Source organism: Bos indicus, chromosome 25 (assembly GCF_029378745.1).
Source record: "Bos indicus isolate NIAB-ARS_2022 breed Sahiwal x Tharparkar chromosome 25, NIAB-ARS_B.indTharparkar_mat_pri_1.0, whole genome shotgun sequence".
NCBI classification, from domain to species: domain Eukaryota; kingdom Metazoa; phylum Chordata; class Mammalia; order Artiodactyla; family Bovidae; genus Bos; species Bos indicus.
Window position 1 is genome coordinate 16950535 of NC_091784.1, and position 17921 is coordinate 16968455.

Here is a 17921-nt window from a genome sequence, read left to right on the forward strand (position 1 = left end):
AAAACTCAAACTTAGAGAATTATTCACCCCCATTTCTTTGGGGGATAGTCCCCTAATTGGTTATAAATCCCTCTGTTAAGTAGGACCCCAAAGGAGTTTTGTGATCATTAATCTATTTGCCCATATGCTCAGCCCCTAATCATTCATGATGTAGATAGATGATGGATGGTTTGACAGAGAGAGATTGAGTGTGCTTGAGTGAGTACCGTGTGCTGAGCATTGTTTTAGACACTAGTGATATTTTGGTGAACAAGCCAGATGTGGTCCCTACCTTCATGCAGTCGACAGTTTTGAGCTATGAAGAGAGGCATGCCAATTAGAATGTGATACTGCACTAAATAACTACATAAATAAAAAGCTAAGCTTAGACAAGAATGTCAGGGATGCCTGTAAGCAAGGCAGGCTTCTCAGGAGTGGTGACACCTGGGCTGAGAGCTGGATAATGAGCTGGCCAGGAGGAGAGTGAGGAAGGAGAGAAGAGCCAGCCCGAGAGAGAGCCAGGCACAGACACAAGGTCAGGGGGTGAGAGAGCCCTTCTGGCAGAGGTGCTGAGAGTGTTCCAGGGTGGCCTGGACAGGGTGGAGTGGAGGAGGAGAGAGGGATGTAGATGAGGCTGGAGTTGGGTGAAAAAGGACCAGACTTTGCAGGTCAGGACAGGAGGAGAGACTGGACTAATGAACAACAAGAAGGAACTGGAAAGGATTGTATGGAGGGAAGTCGCAGAATGGGACATCTCTAGAAAAATTTCTGTGATGTTGGGGCCTGGCTTGCATCCTGCTCACTCATTCATTTATTCCCTCAATATACAGTGTTGTTCTCACTCCTCCTGTGTTCCAGCCACTGTGCTGGCTCCAGGGGTCCTCAGGAGGAGCAGTCCCTGCTCGTCCTCTGAGAGATCAGCTGCTACTCTGCATGACTCCCTCTGCTGCCCTGAGGACAGCTCCTCAAGGTCAGTCTTGGCCCAAAGGTGGAAACTTGAGGCAGGCTGTGGGCCCGTGATTGTGTATTACAACCACCCCTGGTAGGCAGTAGTTGTCCGACACATTTGTGTTGGGTGAATGAATGAATGAATGAATGGGTGAGTGAATAGGAGGCGATACACAGAAGAGTAAATAAGAACCCAGCCCCTGGGTCCAGACTTCCTGGGTCCCTCTTACTGACCAGAGCAAGTCATCTGACTGCTCTGAACCTCAGAGCATTTCCTCCTGTGTGAAGTGACAATAAGATCAAGGGTGCTCCCTCAATGGAGGTGGGAATGTTAGCTGAATCAATGCACCTATGCCCTTAGCAGTAGGCCTGGAACACCAGAAACTCTGGATAAATATTAGCCGTGGAGCCCTGTGTCTTAGGGATGGGTATAGTAACTCATGGAGAAACAATGAAAACATAAACCAGCTCGTGTTTGCACTGCACGTGTGAAGTCTGCTCAAGGTGTAGACATGTTTACTCACACTTGCACCACCTCCTCACACCCCCCCACCACACACACACGCACCAGAGATGCTGCTCGTGGAAGGACCACAGAAGCAGTACAGGCCTTGTAGTGTGCTCATCGCCTGCTCACATGTGCTCGCACACTGCGTCTTCAGAACCTTATACTAAACCTCCTGGGGGAGAGAAGACCCCCGATTTCATCTGACTTGAAATAGTAACAGAGCCCAGTATCAGGGATCTATGTCATTAGTTCATTTTTTTGCCAAGTTATTCATGCATGCATTCACTAGGTGATTGATGGAGCATTGACTGTGTACCAAGCAGTGCTGGACACCAGAATTCAGCAGGGGCGCAGTCACAGGGATTTGAGCAGTGAGAGGCTGTTTCACTAGGTTGTTCTGGATACTGGGTGGAGAATAAATTGGAGTCCCCAAAAGGGGAAAGATGGAAGCCAAGGGCAGATTTCTGGGGTCAGAGCCATACACACACACCCCACTGACTGGCAGGAAGGATGGATCATACAACCATCACTCCCCATAGGGTCCAGCTCAGGATGCTTTGGGGAAGCCAAAACTGTCTCTTCCTTGGAAAGCCATCTGAAATCCTGCATATGATAGGCGATGCTGAGGGACCCTCCTTTTCCCTAGCTTATGACAGGGCAGCTCCAAATCCTGAGCTCCACTCTTGTTCAAAGTGATTGCTCTAAAAAGAGGCACGTGATCTGGAAAGCCAACGACCAAAGTGGAAATCAGCTGCACTTGTTGAGTGGCAGGAGTTATGTTTCCTTGGGATGGCCTGCAAGTGGGCATTCATTCATTCCTCATGCACACCATGAACCAGACACAGGAGGCCCAAAGGAAATGGACCATAGCCCCATAATCCTTCAGACCAGATCCAAATCCCAGATCTCCTGCCAACTGCCTGTCCAGCCTTAAATTACTGAGCAAGTAACTTAATTGTAGCCTCAGTTTCCTCATCTGTAAAATGGGTAAATGAAGCCCAGTAAGCAGAATCCTGGGCTTCTTTCGTGGCCCTCTGGTAGAGAATCCACATGCCGAGGCAGGAAACATGGGTTTGATCCCTAGTTCAGGAAGATCCCTGGAGGAGGAAATGGCAACCCACTCCAGTATTCTTGCCTGGGAAATTCCATGGACAGAGGAGCCTAATGGGCTATGGTCCATAGGTTCACAAAAGAGCTGGACTCAACTTAGTGCCTAAACAACAACCAAAGCAGGATCCTAGGCCTTTCTGGGATGGAGCACTCACATTCAGGCCCAATGATCTCAAGACTCGCTTCTGTGTTTCAGGTCGGCACTGACTGGGATGCCAAGGAGCGGCTCTTCCGCAACTTTGGGGGTCTCCTGGGGCCCATGGACGAGCCGGTAGGCATGCAGAAATGGGGGAAGGGCCCCAACGTGACCGTGACTGTCATCTGGGTGGATCCCGTCAACATCATCGCAGCTACCTATGACATCCTGATTGAGTCCACTGCCGAGTTCACCCACTACAAGCCCCCTTTGAACTTGCCCCTGAGGCCTGGGGTCTGGACGGTGAAAATTCTCCACCACTGGGTGCCAGTTGCAGAAACCAAATTCCTCGTTGCACCTCTGACCTTCTCAAACAGGCAGCCCATCAAACCAGGTGAGTACCTCCAGTATGTCTGTGGGGTAAGTATTCCAATACAAAGGGCCTCCCAGGTCCTCCACCTGGGCAGGCGATGCTGCTCAGATGTGGAGCACGTGGGCTGCCTTTGAGAGCAGTACTCGCCTCTCAGGATTTTTCCTGCTCATTTGTCATACCAAACCTTCTAATTTTCTGCCTGTCTCTGCACACAGAGGTGATGTCGTCTGTCTGTATTAGACACCTATTTATTAGATGTTGTCCCGCTGGACTTACAGAAGGCCCTAATCATATTTGAAACAGATGGGAAATAAACCCAGGCTGATATTGAGTTTCAGCAAATCTTGTTCACGGTTTAAAATAAAAATAATTAAAAGAGGAGTTTCTGTTCATCAAAAACATGATACACAGGGTGAAGAGACATATCACATACTAGAGGAAAATATTTGCCACACATTTAAAAAAGTACTCACATCTGAATATACAAAAAGTGCTCAAATTCAGAAATTCCCTGAGTCAGAGCGAACTATAAGCCACAGGCCAAATCCAGCCCACTCCCTGTTTTTGTAAATAAAGTTTTATTGGAACACAGTCACACTCATTTACATGCTGATTATGATTGCTTTGGGGCCACAATGCCATTATTGAGTGGTTGCCCACAGAGCCAAAAGTATTTGCTATATGGCCCTTTAGAGAAAGGGCCAATCTCGGATATAAAAGAAATAAAAAAGAGAGAGAAAATATATATGCACACATATAAAAAGGTGTTCAGCCTCATGAGTAATGAGAGAAATGCAAATTCAAATCAAAAAGAGATTCCACTTCACAACCACTATGTTAGGACATGTTTGAAGTTGAGACAACATTATTTGATGGTCAAGTTGGAGAATGATAACCATCTATGCATGTCCTGAAAGCCACCAGCTTCCCAGGTGATGCAGTTGGTAAAGAACCCACCTGCCAAGGCAGGAGACACAAGAGATGCGGGTTCGATCCTTGGGTCAGGAAGATCCCCTGGAGGAGTAAATGGCAACCCACTCCAATATTCTTGCCTGGAAAATTCCATGGACAGAGGGGCTCACAAAGCGTCAGGCACAACTGAGCTCACACACAATGAAGAATGATGTATGTCCTGGTGGGAGAGCCACATAATGAGTTTGGAAAATGCTTTAGCATTTGCTAGTAAAGTTGAACATAGATACATACCACACAGACATTCCACCCGAGGTAGAGGCTTGTGCAGAAATACAGCAGAGTTGTTCATAATAGCAGCAAACCAGAACCAATCCAGATGTCTGACATCTGATGGGCCATCAGTGTGGTCTGTTCTGACAGCGAAAGTCTACGCAGCAGGGAACCCAGTGCAGGAACACTCCACATGCTGATCTGGACAAGTGTCTAGAACATAACTTTGGGGGGTGGTAAATATAATAATTACAGTGCATGTATTTAAAGTTCAAAAACTGGCCAAGCCAACAATATATTATTTCAATACTCATGTATCAGTAGAAAGCTATGAAGAAATGATGGGAATTATTAACAGGAAATTCAGGATAAGTAGGTCTGGGAGAGGGATATCAGACTCCTAGTGTGTCTGCCTTTTTTCTTTTTTTCCCAAAAATATTTCTTTTATTTTCCTATTTCCCCTCCTTTCCTCTTTCTTTTATCATGGAGACCATCTTCCTTAATCCCCCAGTGACCCAGCAGTAAAGAATTCACCTGTAGTGTAGGAGACATGAGTTCAACCCCTGGGTCGGGAAGATCCCCTGGAGGAGGGCATGGCAACCCACTCGAGTATTCTTGCTTGGAGAATCCTATGGACAGAGGAGCTTGGTGGGCTACAGTCCATGGGGTCACACAGAGTCGGACACAACTGAAGCTACTTAGCATGCACGGAGGCCCTCACAACATCTTCCTCCCTGCTCAGTTCCACCCCCTGGAGTGGCCACTGCCAAGAGTCCAGTGTGCATCCTTCTAGACGTTTCTCAGTGTTGGTAGCTCAGCTAGTAAAGAATCCACCTGCAATGCAGGAGACCCTGGTTCAGTTCCTGAGTCAGAAAGATCCCCTGGAGAAGGGAAATACTACCCACTCCAGTATTCTGGCCTAGAGAATTCCATGGACTGTGTAGTCCATGGGGTCACAAAAAGTCAGACATGACTGAGTGGCTTTCACTTTCAAATACAAAATAAATCACAAAGATATTATCATTTTTTGAAAAGTGGAATGATCCACTTTGTAGTGAAACTTGCTTTTTTTCACTTTCAAGTCAATATATGTAAAACTACCAGCTGCCTAGTATTCCTCTGAGTTTAGGATCCACAGTCTGTCCCCCACCTTAGTGGACACATACCTTCTTTTATTGTTGTTGTTACAGATAACACCACAAAGAAGATTCTTGAACCTAAAACAGTATATGCCCATGAAAATTCTTCCATAACACAGATTCCTAGAAACAGGATTTCTAGGTCTCTGGGTGTTTGAAATTGTCCATCTCCATCTAACAGATCAGAAACCCAGAAGCAAGGAACGCTTCATAGTCTCTGTTAGCTAAAGAGAGTTCTGGGCTGGGTGTCATTTAGCTACTGACACAAGGAGAGAGGGACATAGACATGGGGAAGGGCACTTGGAGTCCTAAAAAGGGAGTATTAATGTGAAGTCTGTCAATTTCTGCCAGGTTTCTGTGCTAACAAGCGGAAAGATTTGGACCTCATGTTTTCAGGAGAGGGACGTCTGCTTCTCCTCTGCCCCATGAAACAGGCAAAAGACAGTCCCTCCAGAACTAGCTGGGCCAGAGCCCACCCACTTAGGGTCCTCGAGTGTCACCCTGAAGAGGCTCACATTTTTAGCACTACTAAGGGTTCCCAAAGCCAGATGTAGAGGAGAGGCATGGAAGTGACCATCTCCTCTCAGCTTTCAATACATCTAGAACAAGAATGGCCCTGAATCCATCCTACCTCAGTAAAATGGCCCAGGGCCATGCACAGGGTCCCGATTTTTCCTCTTTTTCTCCTGGAGTTTCTAAAGACAACAAGCTCTTCCCACCCATGCCCAGGGTGAGCCAGGGGTCATTTTATCCCACTGGGAGCAGCCCCCCTGTTGTCGGTAATTGTATTTGTTAATGATGTTCCAGTGACAGGGAACAAGAAGGTGGGAGCAATGCAATTTGTAAAATGATTCATCAAGAGTAATTGCTATTGATGCATCCCTGGTAATCTCAAGAAATCTGATGAGGTGGAATTGAGGGAAATTTAATTAGAGAGGCGAGCATCGTGGGCTGATGCTGTAATAGCATTTCCCACATTAACCTCATTTTTCATAAGGGTTTTCTGCACCAACCACAATATTTGATTCCCAGTATTCAAATGTTTGTTAATTGCTCTTTCCACTTTGCAAGTCCTGCCTTTTCTCAGTTCAGGTGTCTCCCCGATCTCCAGCTTCTCATCTTTGCAATCTCTGCTGAGATGGGGGCAGGAGCTGCCCACCCTGTGGTGGGTATCAGGGAGAAATGGGAGAGAGCCAGACTTATTAATGAACTTGAAAAAGAGAGCCTCTGCTAAATACAGCAAGACAGGACATGCTTGCTTTCCTGCTTTCTCCCACCTGTCTGCCTCCTAACCACAGAGTCCAGCCCCCCTGCTTCCTGGGGCATTGGGAACTGAAGGAATGACTTTCTTGTATAGTTGTGTTTTTTTTTTTTTTTTTACTGGAGTATAATTGCTTTCAATGTTGTGTTAGTTTCTGCTGTACAGTGAAGTGAATCAGCTATAAGTATACCTGTATCCCCTCCTTCTTGGACCTCCCTCCCACCCACCACCGCCACATCCCACCTCTCTAGGTCATCACAAAGGACCAACCTGAACTCCCTGTGCTTTAGAGTAGGTTCCCACTAGCTATCTATTTTACATATGGTAATGTATATATGTCAATCATCATCTCCCAGTTAGTCCCACCTTTAAATGCCACGGACGGAAGAGCATGGTAGGCTACAGTCCTTGGGGTCGAGGAGTCAGACAGGACTGAGCGACTTCACTTTCACTTTATCTTTCCCACCCTCCTGGTGTCTGCGTGTCCATTCTCTATGCCTGCATCTCTATTTCTGTCCTGGAGATAGGTTCATCTGTACCCTTTTTCTAGATTCCACATATATGCATTAATATACAGTATTTGTTTTTCTCTTTCTGACTTCCTTCGCTCTGTATAACAGACTCTAGGTCCGTCTACATCTTTACAAATGACCCCCTTTTTTTTCTTTTTGTAGCTGAGTTCTCTCTCTATATATATATACACCACATCTTCTTTATCCGTTCATCTGTCATTAGACATTTAGGTTGTTCCCACGTCCTGGCTATTGTGAATACTGCTGCAATAAACACTGGGCACATGCATCCTTTCGAATTATGGTTTTCTCAGGGGATATGTCAAGGCATTTTTTTTTTTTTTGCCTTTCTTTTTTCAAAATGTACTTTGAATTGAAGGATAACTGCTTTACAATACTGTGTGGGTTTCTGCCATACAGCAACATGAGTCAGCCATAAGTATGCATGCGACCCCTCCCTCTAGAGCTTCCCTCCCGCCTCCCACGCTGTCCCACCCCTTTGGGTTGTCACAGAGCCCTGGCTGGAGCTCCCGGAGTCATACGGCAGATCCCCACTGGCTCTGTGTTTTACAAATGGTAGCGTGCATGTGTCCATGCTACTCTCTCCATTCGTCCCACCCTCTGTGCCCAGAAGTCTGTCCTCTGTCTGCACCTCTACTGCTGCCCTGCAAACAAGCTCATCAGGATCATGTTTCTAGATTCCGTATATTTGTGTTAATATACGATATTTGTTCTTCTCTTTTGACTTACTTCACTCTGTATGATCGGCTCCAAGGTTCATCCACCTCATTAGAACTAACTCAAATGTGTTCCTTTTTATGGCTAATATTCCATTGTGTATATATACCACAGCTTCTTTATCCATTCATCTGTCAATGAACGTCTAGGTTGCTTCCATGTCTTAAGTCAGTCAAGTGAAAGTGAAGTCGCTCAGTCGTGTCCGATTCTTTGCAACCCCATGGACTGTGGCCTACCAGGCTCCTCCATCCATGGGATTCTCCAGGCAAGAGTACTGGAGTGGGTTGCCATTTATTGTTAATTGTGCTGCAATGAACATTGGGGTCCATGAGTCTTTGTCAATTATGGATTCCTCAGGGTAAGGCATATTTTTAATTCAACTAGGTTTCTCATTGTTTTTGAAGTGCAGGCATATTTACACTGTCTTTCTTCCTCACTCAGGACTGCACATATTAGAAAATAACCTTCGGATTATCCAGGTTGTCCTGATTGTCTCCAAGAGTGACAACCACTTTCAAGTAAAGAGGAAGCATTGTCATCTTAATGCTGCATTGTCTTAGAAAGAGATTTCTTCTAATCTCAGTGAGCTTGGCTATAGCAAAACCTGATTTGGTAAAACATGACTTAACAGAATTGTGATCTAGTTTTTCTTTAAAATATATTCTTGTAATTAGCAATGAAATAAGCCATGAGTGGGAGCTTCCTCAAAACAGAGATGTCTAGCTTCTTTTTGTCAGCCCAAATATCTATATTTTCTGCTTCCCCATCTTTAAGCCCTGGGAAACAGTCAGTGTCTCTCTTGTTCATATGTTACTTTACAAAGCACATGGGCTTTTCCCCGAGCCTCGTGCCAGTCTTGTGAATCTAATTGCTGGAACGGTAAGTATCCCCATTTTGCAGTCGGGGAACCGACTCTGCAAAAGACTAGCCCCCAGATGGAAAAATAAAATAAAAATGAAAAGCGCTGTTTTAACGTCCTGTGGGTGTATGGGCTTGTTTACCATGTTTACTAACACAGTGTATGAATGACATGCTTTGGCTCTGGAGTCAGCCAGCCCTGGATTTAACTCCAGATCTAAACTATAGCTGCTTCTGTTTCCTCATCCGTAAAATGGGGATGATAAAAACCAGCCCTGTAGTTGTGTGTGTGTGTGTGTCTGTTGTGTACTAATAATGCCAATAATAATAGTCCTAGCTAAACTTTCCTGAATACCTCGAATATGCTGGGCGGCATTTTAAGCACCTCACATGAGTCAGCGTACTTAATCACCACAAACAAAGCTACGAGGCAGATAATAGAGGCAGGTAATAGTTCTCTACCCATTTTTACTGATGAGGAAGAAGTCAGATGCCTAGTGTGTGGGACGTGGAGATTCAAACCAGGCAGCCTTACTGTGGTCCCCGTGCTCTGGCCTAAGACCCTGGTGCTCAGCAAGGCAGAGCTGTTTCAGAAGCCAGTTGGACCTCCCACCTACCCAACTCTGGTCCAAGTTTTGGGCTCCCCAGGACTCCCTGCTGTGGTCTATTCATGCACTACACCTTGGACCAAAGGAGAAATCCCTGTCTTATAGAAAGCTCACGGTGGGCATTCAGCAGCCAAGTGTAGGACTCCTGTCCAGGCTTTGAAATCCACAGACCCTGGTTCAAACCCTGGCTCCAACTCTCATTACCTGTATGATTTCGGGAAAGGTGCTCCGTGAGGCTGAATACTTTCTGTTCCCAAAACGTGGAGTTCTCTTCTCCAGGATCTGTGTGTAGCTTCTTCCTTCATGTGAATCAGCACTCAGATCAGATGTCACCACCTCAGAGAGGTCTTCCCTGCCCATCCCATCTAAAATAAACACTTGGTCACTCTCTAACCCAGGAATCAGCAAGTTTTTACTGTAAAGGGCTAGATAGTAAATTTTTCAGCTTTGTGGGCCGTGTACAATTTCTATCACAACTACTCAGCTGTGCTGTGGTAACAGCCATAGACAATATGTGTCCAAATGGGCATAGCCATGTTCCAGTAAAATTTATTTGCAACAACAGGTGGTGGCCAAATTTGGCCCAGGGGCCTTAGTTTATCAAGCCCCTGCTCTGACTCCACACACCCCATTAATTCCTTTCATGACACTTATCAGTTTGGGGAATGACCTTATTTATTTGTTTGTTTCTTTATCGACATCATTCTTCCTTCATTGTCTGGTTTGCTCTACCACAGAATAGAGCCTGGCACTTAATGTATCTGCATCAAATAAATGAATAAATGAATGCCTTGCAGGTAGCAGATGTTTAGTAAATATGTGTTGAATGAATTACTGTCTGGACTATAGTAGAAGGAAAGCGAAATTGCTCAGTTGTGTCTGACTCTTTGTGACCCCATGGACTGTAGCCTACCAGGTTCCTCCTCCCATGGGATTTTCCAGGCATAAGTACTGGAGTGGTTTGCCATTTCCTTCTCCAGGGGATCATCCTGACCCAGGAATTGAACCCGGGCCTCCTGCATTGCAGGCAGGCACTTTACCATCTGAGCCATCAGGGACTATAATAGGGGCTCCATAAATACATGCTGAATGGATAAATGAATGGACCATGCTCTACACAAAGTGGGTTCACGCCTCTTGAAGGAATGTCCTCGTGGGCTCAATTTCTTTGCCTGTGCAATGGGATTTCTAAAAGGACTTCCTCATGAGATTGTCCCATGAACTGGACAGTGCTATGCAGTGCCCAGCATGGTGCCAGGCACGCAGTAGTAGGTGACTGCTCCGTGGCTAGTCTACTGATGTCATTCTTCCCTTTGGCTTTCAGAAGAGGCGTTGAGGCTGCACAACGGGCCCCTCCGCAGCGCCTACATGGAGCAGAGCTTCCAGAGCCTGAACCCTGTCCTCAGCCTGCCCATCAACCCCGCCCAGGTGGAGCAGGCTCGGAGGAACGCGGCCTCCGCCGGCGCCATGCTGGAGCGCTGGCTGGACTCGCTGGTGGGCGGGATGTGGACTGCCATGGACATCTGTGCCACAGGCCCCAGCGCCTGCCCAGTCATGCAGACCTGCAGCCAGACAGCCTGGAGCTCCTTCAGCCCCGACCCCAAGTCGGAGCTGGGGGCAGTCAAACCCGACGGCCGGCTCAGGTAGCACTGGGCACGTGGGGACCCCAGCGGATCTCAAAGGGAAAGCAGCCAGATGGCCAGTGGGACCCAGACCCTGACCTCCCACCCCTGGGGCTGCCTTTTGTGAGAGGGGCTCTCCTGGCCATAGGATGTTGAAGAAGGAAGGTTTGGACGCCAAAGCAGGTTCTGCCAACCACATGCACCCTGCATGCTGGCTACTGGGGACAGCAATGGCTTGGTCCCAGCACCGTGGTGGTCTTACCTCTTCTGGTTGATCCTCGAGTCCTACAGGTTCCTTGTATTCCCCCTCAATGACATGACCCTCCCAACCCACCCAGACAAGTGATTCCCAAACTTTTCTTTTGAGCAGCAAAGTATTTGTTTTACCGAGTCGTAGGTGGAGGTTCAAGCTATGGATGAAATCCAGGCTGCTTAGGTGGAAGCTGAGAGTGTGAGGTTCTATGTCAAAGCTCAGCCCACTGGGCAGTCCCTTTGCCAAGGGCATCTCCTAAGGTACCTCTTCAGAACCCAGGGGCTCTGCAGAAGCTAGTTTGGAAAGCAATGCCCAGAGGGTGGGTTTGATCTCCAGCCCTGCCCTTCAGCTCATCTTCCTGCTCCTCTGGGCCAGGAAACCCTTGTGCCAGCCTTGAAGTGACAGAACATGAAAGTCACATTCGTGGGCTCATTCCCAGGGAGGTAGTAGTCTTGGCAGGGGGTTGAGGGGGCAGCTTTGAGCCTCCCACCAACCCTTCTTGGGTTCAGCCATCCTCCTTGGTAACTAGATGAGCAGGAGAGCCTTGTGACGTGACTTGGCCAAAGTCCAACCAAAGTGTCACTGCCAGACATCCTGGGCTCCAGGCCACCCACTCTTGAGGCAGAAACGGGGTGATGCTCATGAGTCTGAGGCTAGCATCAAGCCCCCCAGCCATTCATTGGCCAGGAGACCAAGACCATGGTCTTTGACAGTGAGAACTTTGAGGGACCATGGCCATGAACCTCATAGAGATCGCTGGGAGCAAAACTCCTGAGCTGGTCAGCACAGCAATACCCCTCACCTGCCTGAGCCCTTCTTTCTGAAGTCGGGCGCTCAGAACTTTGTGAAATGTGTCTTTGGTGCTGCTGGGAGCAACCAAACCACATGGAACAGACTTTACACGGCGAGGAAAAAGCATTTCAGATTCGGTTTTTAAATTCATGGCCTTTCTTGTCCGAGGTGCCACCTGGCCCCGCCTGACATGCAATGTGAAAGTGGGAAGCTCTGAGTATCTGGTTGTTTAAAACCTAAAGAGTAGGATTATTCAAATTGCTTGAGTTACTAGAAACCCAAAGGGTTTCCTTGCCATGTGCCCATTGGAGGGTTGCCCTTCTCATCCAGCGATCCCTCCCTGAGAACCCCCTCCTCCACTGATCCCGCCCCTAAAGGTTCCCTCGGAAAAGTCCCAGCCCTGGGTGCACTGTCCTTTCCCAGGAGAGCCGGTGCTCGTTGGGTTTCTCTCCAGTGTGGCTTTGAAGGTACTGCCGATTGCTCCCAGTGAACTGTCAGCTGTCGCCCCCTACTCGCCCCACCCCACCCCTGCAAGGCAGGATGTCCTGTGGGCCATGGAGGATACAGAGAAGGGACACTTTAGATATTTATTATTTATATGTTTTAGTCAATGACTAATTAGTAGGTGCTGTTTTTGCAGCTTGTCAATTATGTTATCTTACTAACTGAAGCTGCCTTTATTCACAAAAGGCCCCCTCCTCCTGCCCTTCTAGTTCCCCCAGCCCCTCCTGTCTGCCTCCCTCCTGCTTTCTCTATGTATCCATCTATCTATCTACCTATGTCTGCCTCTCTGTGTCTGCCTTCCATCCTCCATGTCCTCAGTGGAAAGCAAGGGAGTTGGACACCATGAGGGAAATGCTTCAACCAGCAATGTCCATGGGCTGAAAGTGGGGTGCCCTTGGGAACATCGGTGCCTCACTTTTCTTCACACAGGGTGGAGGACTGCCCGGTTGGCCCTCCAGCTCTGGGGGTGTTGGAATTCCTGAGCCGTCCCCGCCAGCAGCCCCCAGCACGGGGATGCAACAGACTTACCACTTGTGGAGGTAGACCATCCAGCTGCAGAGCTTGGGCCGTCCATGCGTCTCCATCACCACCCTCCCACAGCCAGTTTAACCATGGGCCTCCCTGTGACCAGAGGACAGAGGGAAAGCAAGCTCCTTGCATGCCCAGGAGCAGAAGAGATCTATTTTAGGAAAAGGGTGGTGGGGGTAGCCAGACAGGCCAGGAGAACCCAAGGGCAGGGGCCTGGCATGGCTTTCTCAGAAAGCCCACATGATTGCCACGTGATTCTACAAGCTCACTGGGAGCCCAGAGGCCCATGGCACATCCTCTCTCTGCCCTCAGCCTCTGCTTCTGTCCAAGGACTCTTTGAGCCTGTGGAAGCTGACCAGGAAGCCAGCCTTGCTCCTCTTGGCCAGGCCTCTAGGACTCTGTATGTCACTTATGGTGGCTTATGGTCACTTGTGGTGGCTATGGGAGCCCTACCCTGGTACATCCCTGCACGCAGCATGAGCCTGCAGACTCCTCAACGAGGCGCCTCCCGCACCCTGACATTGCTGACTCCTGTTCTATTGGGAAGATGTGGAGAAACAGCAGAGCTGGCTTATTACTCTGGTGATGGTCCCCTCCTGTCCCCTCACTCCCTGCTGACTACCAGGAAATTGGGAAGCTGAGCAGTCACACAGGATGTTCCTCAACATCTTCTGTTCTTGAACCAGAGAATCACTTTGAAGATGTTACATTTTGCTTCAAGGGAAAAAGAGAGAATTTCAAGCAAAGCCGAGGATAATTTGAGCCAAGGTGATGTTTTCCCAGGGGAGATAGTTTAACTCATTTTTATTGTCTACCTGAGAATGATTTATTAGTTCAAGGCCATTGGTCAGGCAGCCTTGAGCTGCGGCTGCCTGAGGTTTCAAAACCTGAGAATGTGGTCCCCTGGAAATTGTTTTAGAATTTAGAAGAGCGTGACTGAGTCTCTGACCAGGTCTCTGGACTTTAGGGGGCTTGAGAGGTGGGATGTGGGTTTGGGGGAGAAGGATGCATCCAATAAGCTGTGATACTTTGTCCAGTTGCCTACTCACCCCTGTATTGGTCAGGCAGAAGCCACACCCAGGAGGCAGACAACTCTGAGCCCTGCTTCCCAGGCCCAGCGCAAAACAGTCTATCTCCAAGGAAGGCAGAGCGGTTGCTAGGATCCTCACATTCTAAGAAGTGTGTGTGCTCCTCCCTTTGGAAAAAGGCCCTTCTGATCTGACCAGGAGTCACTCTGCCTTCATTTGCCATTGTTGAACTTTCAAAATGCCAGTGGAGCTGAGGTTTCAGTCAATTCCCCGAAAAAAGGAAATGACAGCTGCTTTGGGCACAGGCCAGGATTGGGGGGACTGTGCTTCCTTCTGGTTCTCCAGTTTGCAGGTGCAAGGAGAACCCTGGCTGGAACCTTGATCTCTTTGCCAAGAGAGTCCCGAAGAGAGGAGAGCGGTAGCAGCTGGGTGTGGGGGCCTGAGCAAAGACCCCTTTCATAGTCCAGTTCACTGGGGTTGCAGGACCCAAGCTTCCTCCGCAGCACCCAAGGGGGATATACTAGAAACAGCTGTTGGCAAAGGCCTGCCAGGTCAAAGCCACACCCTCTGGCAGGGGTCGCCCGCGGCTATGCAGTCCAGGACACTAGCACAGACGTGTTAGTGAAGTTAATGAAGTTAATGAAGTGAATGAAGCGGCTGGTGTCAGACAAGAGGGAATGGCGGGGACTCTGGTCAGCAAGTGGGCGCCTGACACAGACAAAAAATACAGCTGCGTCTCAGCCCCAGTCTGAAGTTGCGAGTGAGAATACAGGCACGGTGCAGCAAAATCATCTAATTTGGTAAGAGAAGCCAAAAATCCATATTTTTATAGGAAATCTGATTTTCAATCATTGGCAAGTTTTGTTTTTACCAGAGTGTAGGCAAAGGGTTCAGTCCAAGTTCAGCCTGTACGCTGCCCGCTCTATGGAGAGGTGTTTAAAAGGAGGTTAGGTGGTGTCCTGGTGGAGGGGGAAAAGCCAGCATTGGGAAGGGGCAAAAATAACAGCATATGTGGAACTCTGAAGGGAACGAGGGCCTCTTACTAGTCGTTCCCATCCCGAAGAAATGGTCCCTCAGAGAAGTGTCCCATGAGAACTGGCTTGTTCAGCTCTCCTGATCTCAAGACAGTTTATACTGAAGGGGAGATGAAACAGGATTTGCTGACCTCGAGAGCTGCCCCTTGGACATCAAGGAGGTCCACACTGGCCCAGTCCCCACCTTCCAGAATTCCATCACACCAAGTGGAGATGTCCAGGAGATTGTTCATGGGGAGAAGTTGGCGTGTCAAATAACCCGCCGGCTTGCTCCAGATCCTGGGTTGTAGCGGCCACCTTGCCATGTGTCCAGAAGCATCTTTGGGAGCCATGCTCACGGGAGGTCCTCTCTGCTTTTCGCCTCACCTACCTTACTTTGCCCATGGATCAACCACAGGCGCTACCTCATGTGTCTGCTGAGAAGTTTACCTTGGGGGAGGAGGGAGAGGAATAAAGGTGTCCAAAATCTGCTGGAGCTTGAATGTATAATCTATGCAAATTCTCTCTCTGCGTCTCTCCCTCTCTCTGTCTGTGTCTCTCTCTCAGAAGAAGTAGTATTTTTTTTAATCTGGCAAACAAGATACTGTACAGACCCCTCTTAAGACTGAGGAGGGCTTCCGCGTGCCACCTGTGTCTACCCCTCACGTTGTCGTTGGTTCTGTCCTTGCCAAGCCCCAGGCAGGGAGATGGAAGCCCTCTCTCTTCCCCTTCCCTTGGCTGGGAATACTCCATCCACGTCTGCCTACAGGCCCCACGGGAAAGCAGGTTCTGCGTCTTGCCACCTCCGTTCCTAACTCCATCCTCTCCATTCCTCATTTGCTCCCTTCTCTCCTTTCTCCACGCCACCTCCCCGCCCTCAAAAGCCTTAGGTTTCTCCGTTTTTAAATGTGGCCTTAAAATTATTTTTGGAAAGCTGACCACCCTGTCTCTCCCATTTCTACCAACATCCAAGAGAAAAGAGCATCTTGAAGCTTTCGGAGCAACCTCCTAAGCCAGGGGCTGCCAATCTGTAGCTTGCAGATGTGGTAGAAATGGCTTCTATGTGTCGTCTTGAAGAAAAATATCCTTCTATTTTTCCTATGGGTAAAATGAAGGCTTGGGTGCTCGTCTAAACCTCAGCCGACTCCCGAAGCACTCTCTTGAAGCATAACGCCGCTGTCAATAGGCTGGTTTAATTACCGGCAGGATGCCAACATGGGCTTACCAATCCTCCCCCTCCCCCGAAGACTTGGTGACTTTATGTACTTCATTCAAGGGTAAATCAGCAGAGGTTCTCAATTTATCTCTTCGTCCTTCCTGCCTGGAAAGTGATAGAATTTAATATTCCCAGTGGATGGTCATGTTCTCAAAGGGATCACACTCTCCCTACTTTCAGAGTCCCTCCTTTTTCCCTGCCGTTGCTCCAGGGCTGATGGAGGCCAAAGACAACCCCAGGGTTTTCATAGGAAATTCACTGGAATTGAGCTCAATCGTCTTTGTCGTCCTTTGTCTCTTTTTTTGGTATTACTATATTGTCAATAGCATTTGGGTATTTTTTTAGAGGCCTCACAATAAGTTATTACCGTCCCTTTCATTGTTTTTCAAAGACATGTGGTGATATAGTTTTTAAAAATAACTATTTTGTTATAGATCATAATATGCATAAAACTGTACAGAAATATTTTGTAATGTATTGATTTTAAAAAAAGAGAGACTCTGTAAATAAAGTTTTAAAAAAAAGAGTGAATTCAAATGGCACACACTGAAAGATGTAGATATTTTGCTATTTATTTAAAGGAGTATTTTAAGAGATATTGAACTATCTGAAATTGACCAGTAATCAAATTCCAATCATCCGAATGCTTTTCCTCACGGTAGAATGTGATTCTCGGAAACAATTGCACTACCCGCCCATTTTTGCACCTTTTCTGTCTTTTCATTTAGCAGAAAAATAACAACAAAATTGTGCCTTAGCTGTATTTTTTTGTCTAGGGGAGTTTGTTTCTGTCTGACAAAGCAAAATCTTTTGCAGAAAACAGTGGATGTATTGAATACTGTATCATACCAAAAACACTGCAGGTGTATATAGATGCTTTCTGTCATACTGTGTTTTCAGATGCAGAATTTTAAAATTAAAAAAAAAAATACTGTCTTTATGGAACAGTAGGTGTGTGACTTTTCAATGATATCTTGCATCTATCTCCATGCCATGCTGTGCTCTCCCCTCTCCTCTGCACCGCCCTCATGCTGAGACCACCTCTCCTGGGAAATCCTGACGTGTGCACACACTCCCTGATCAAGCCTGCTGTCATCTCTCAACATAGATGACAGTGAGGAAGACTGCCATCTAAAGGGGCAAATGTTTTGTATAGCCAACTGGCCGGTTGTGTAGCAAACCTGTTTTCCTTTCCTCTTCTCTACACAGCTAGACTACATTTCCCCCAAAAATTGTGCATTAAATCCATTATATACAAAGACTTGGGGTCCAGCAGTTAGGACTCCATGCTTCCACTGCAGGGGACACAGCTTCCGTCCCTGGTCAGGAACAAGAATCCTGTGTGCCATGTGCCCCAAAAAGGGGGAACATTGGGGCCGGCAGAGGAGAACACTGGTTGCCGGAAGGAAGAGGGTAGGGGGTGGGTGAAATAGGTGGAGGGGACTAAGAGATATAACCCTCCAGTTATATAGTAAATAAGTCACAGGGATGTAATATACAGCTTAAGAAAGTGAAAGTGGTTGCTCAGTTGTGTCTGACTCTGTGATCCCATGGACTATAGCCCAGCAGGCTCCTCTATCCATGGAATTTTCCAGGCAAGAATACTGGAG

At 47.7% G+C, this 17921-nt stretch overlaps 1 protein-coding gene across 1 annotated transcript in view; it reads left to right on the plus strand.

Moving 5' to 3' along the window:
* The window catches only part of XYLT1 (xylosyltransferase 1), a 350486-nt gene extending 333230 nt beyond the window's left edge, over nt 1-17256 (plus strand). Inside the window, exons 11-12 of the mRNA XM_019987119.2 lie at nt 2742-3075; nt 10680-17256. Of these exons, the coding sequence (XP_019842678.2) occupies nt 2742-3075; nt 10680-11002 (657 nt within the window). The 3' untranslated portion in view covers nt 11003-17256. The remainder of the gene's footprint in view (nt 1-2741; nt 3076-10679) is intronic.
* Nucleotides 17257-17921: the final 665 nt, after the last annotated feature.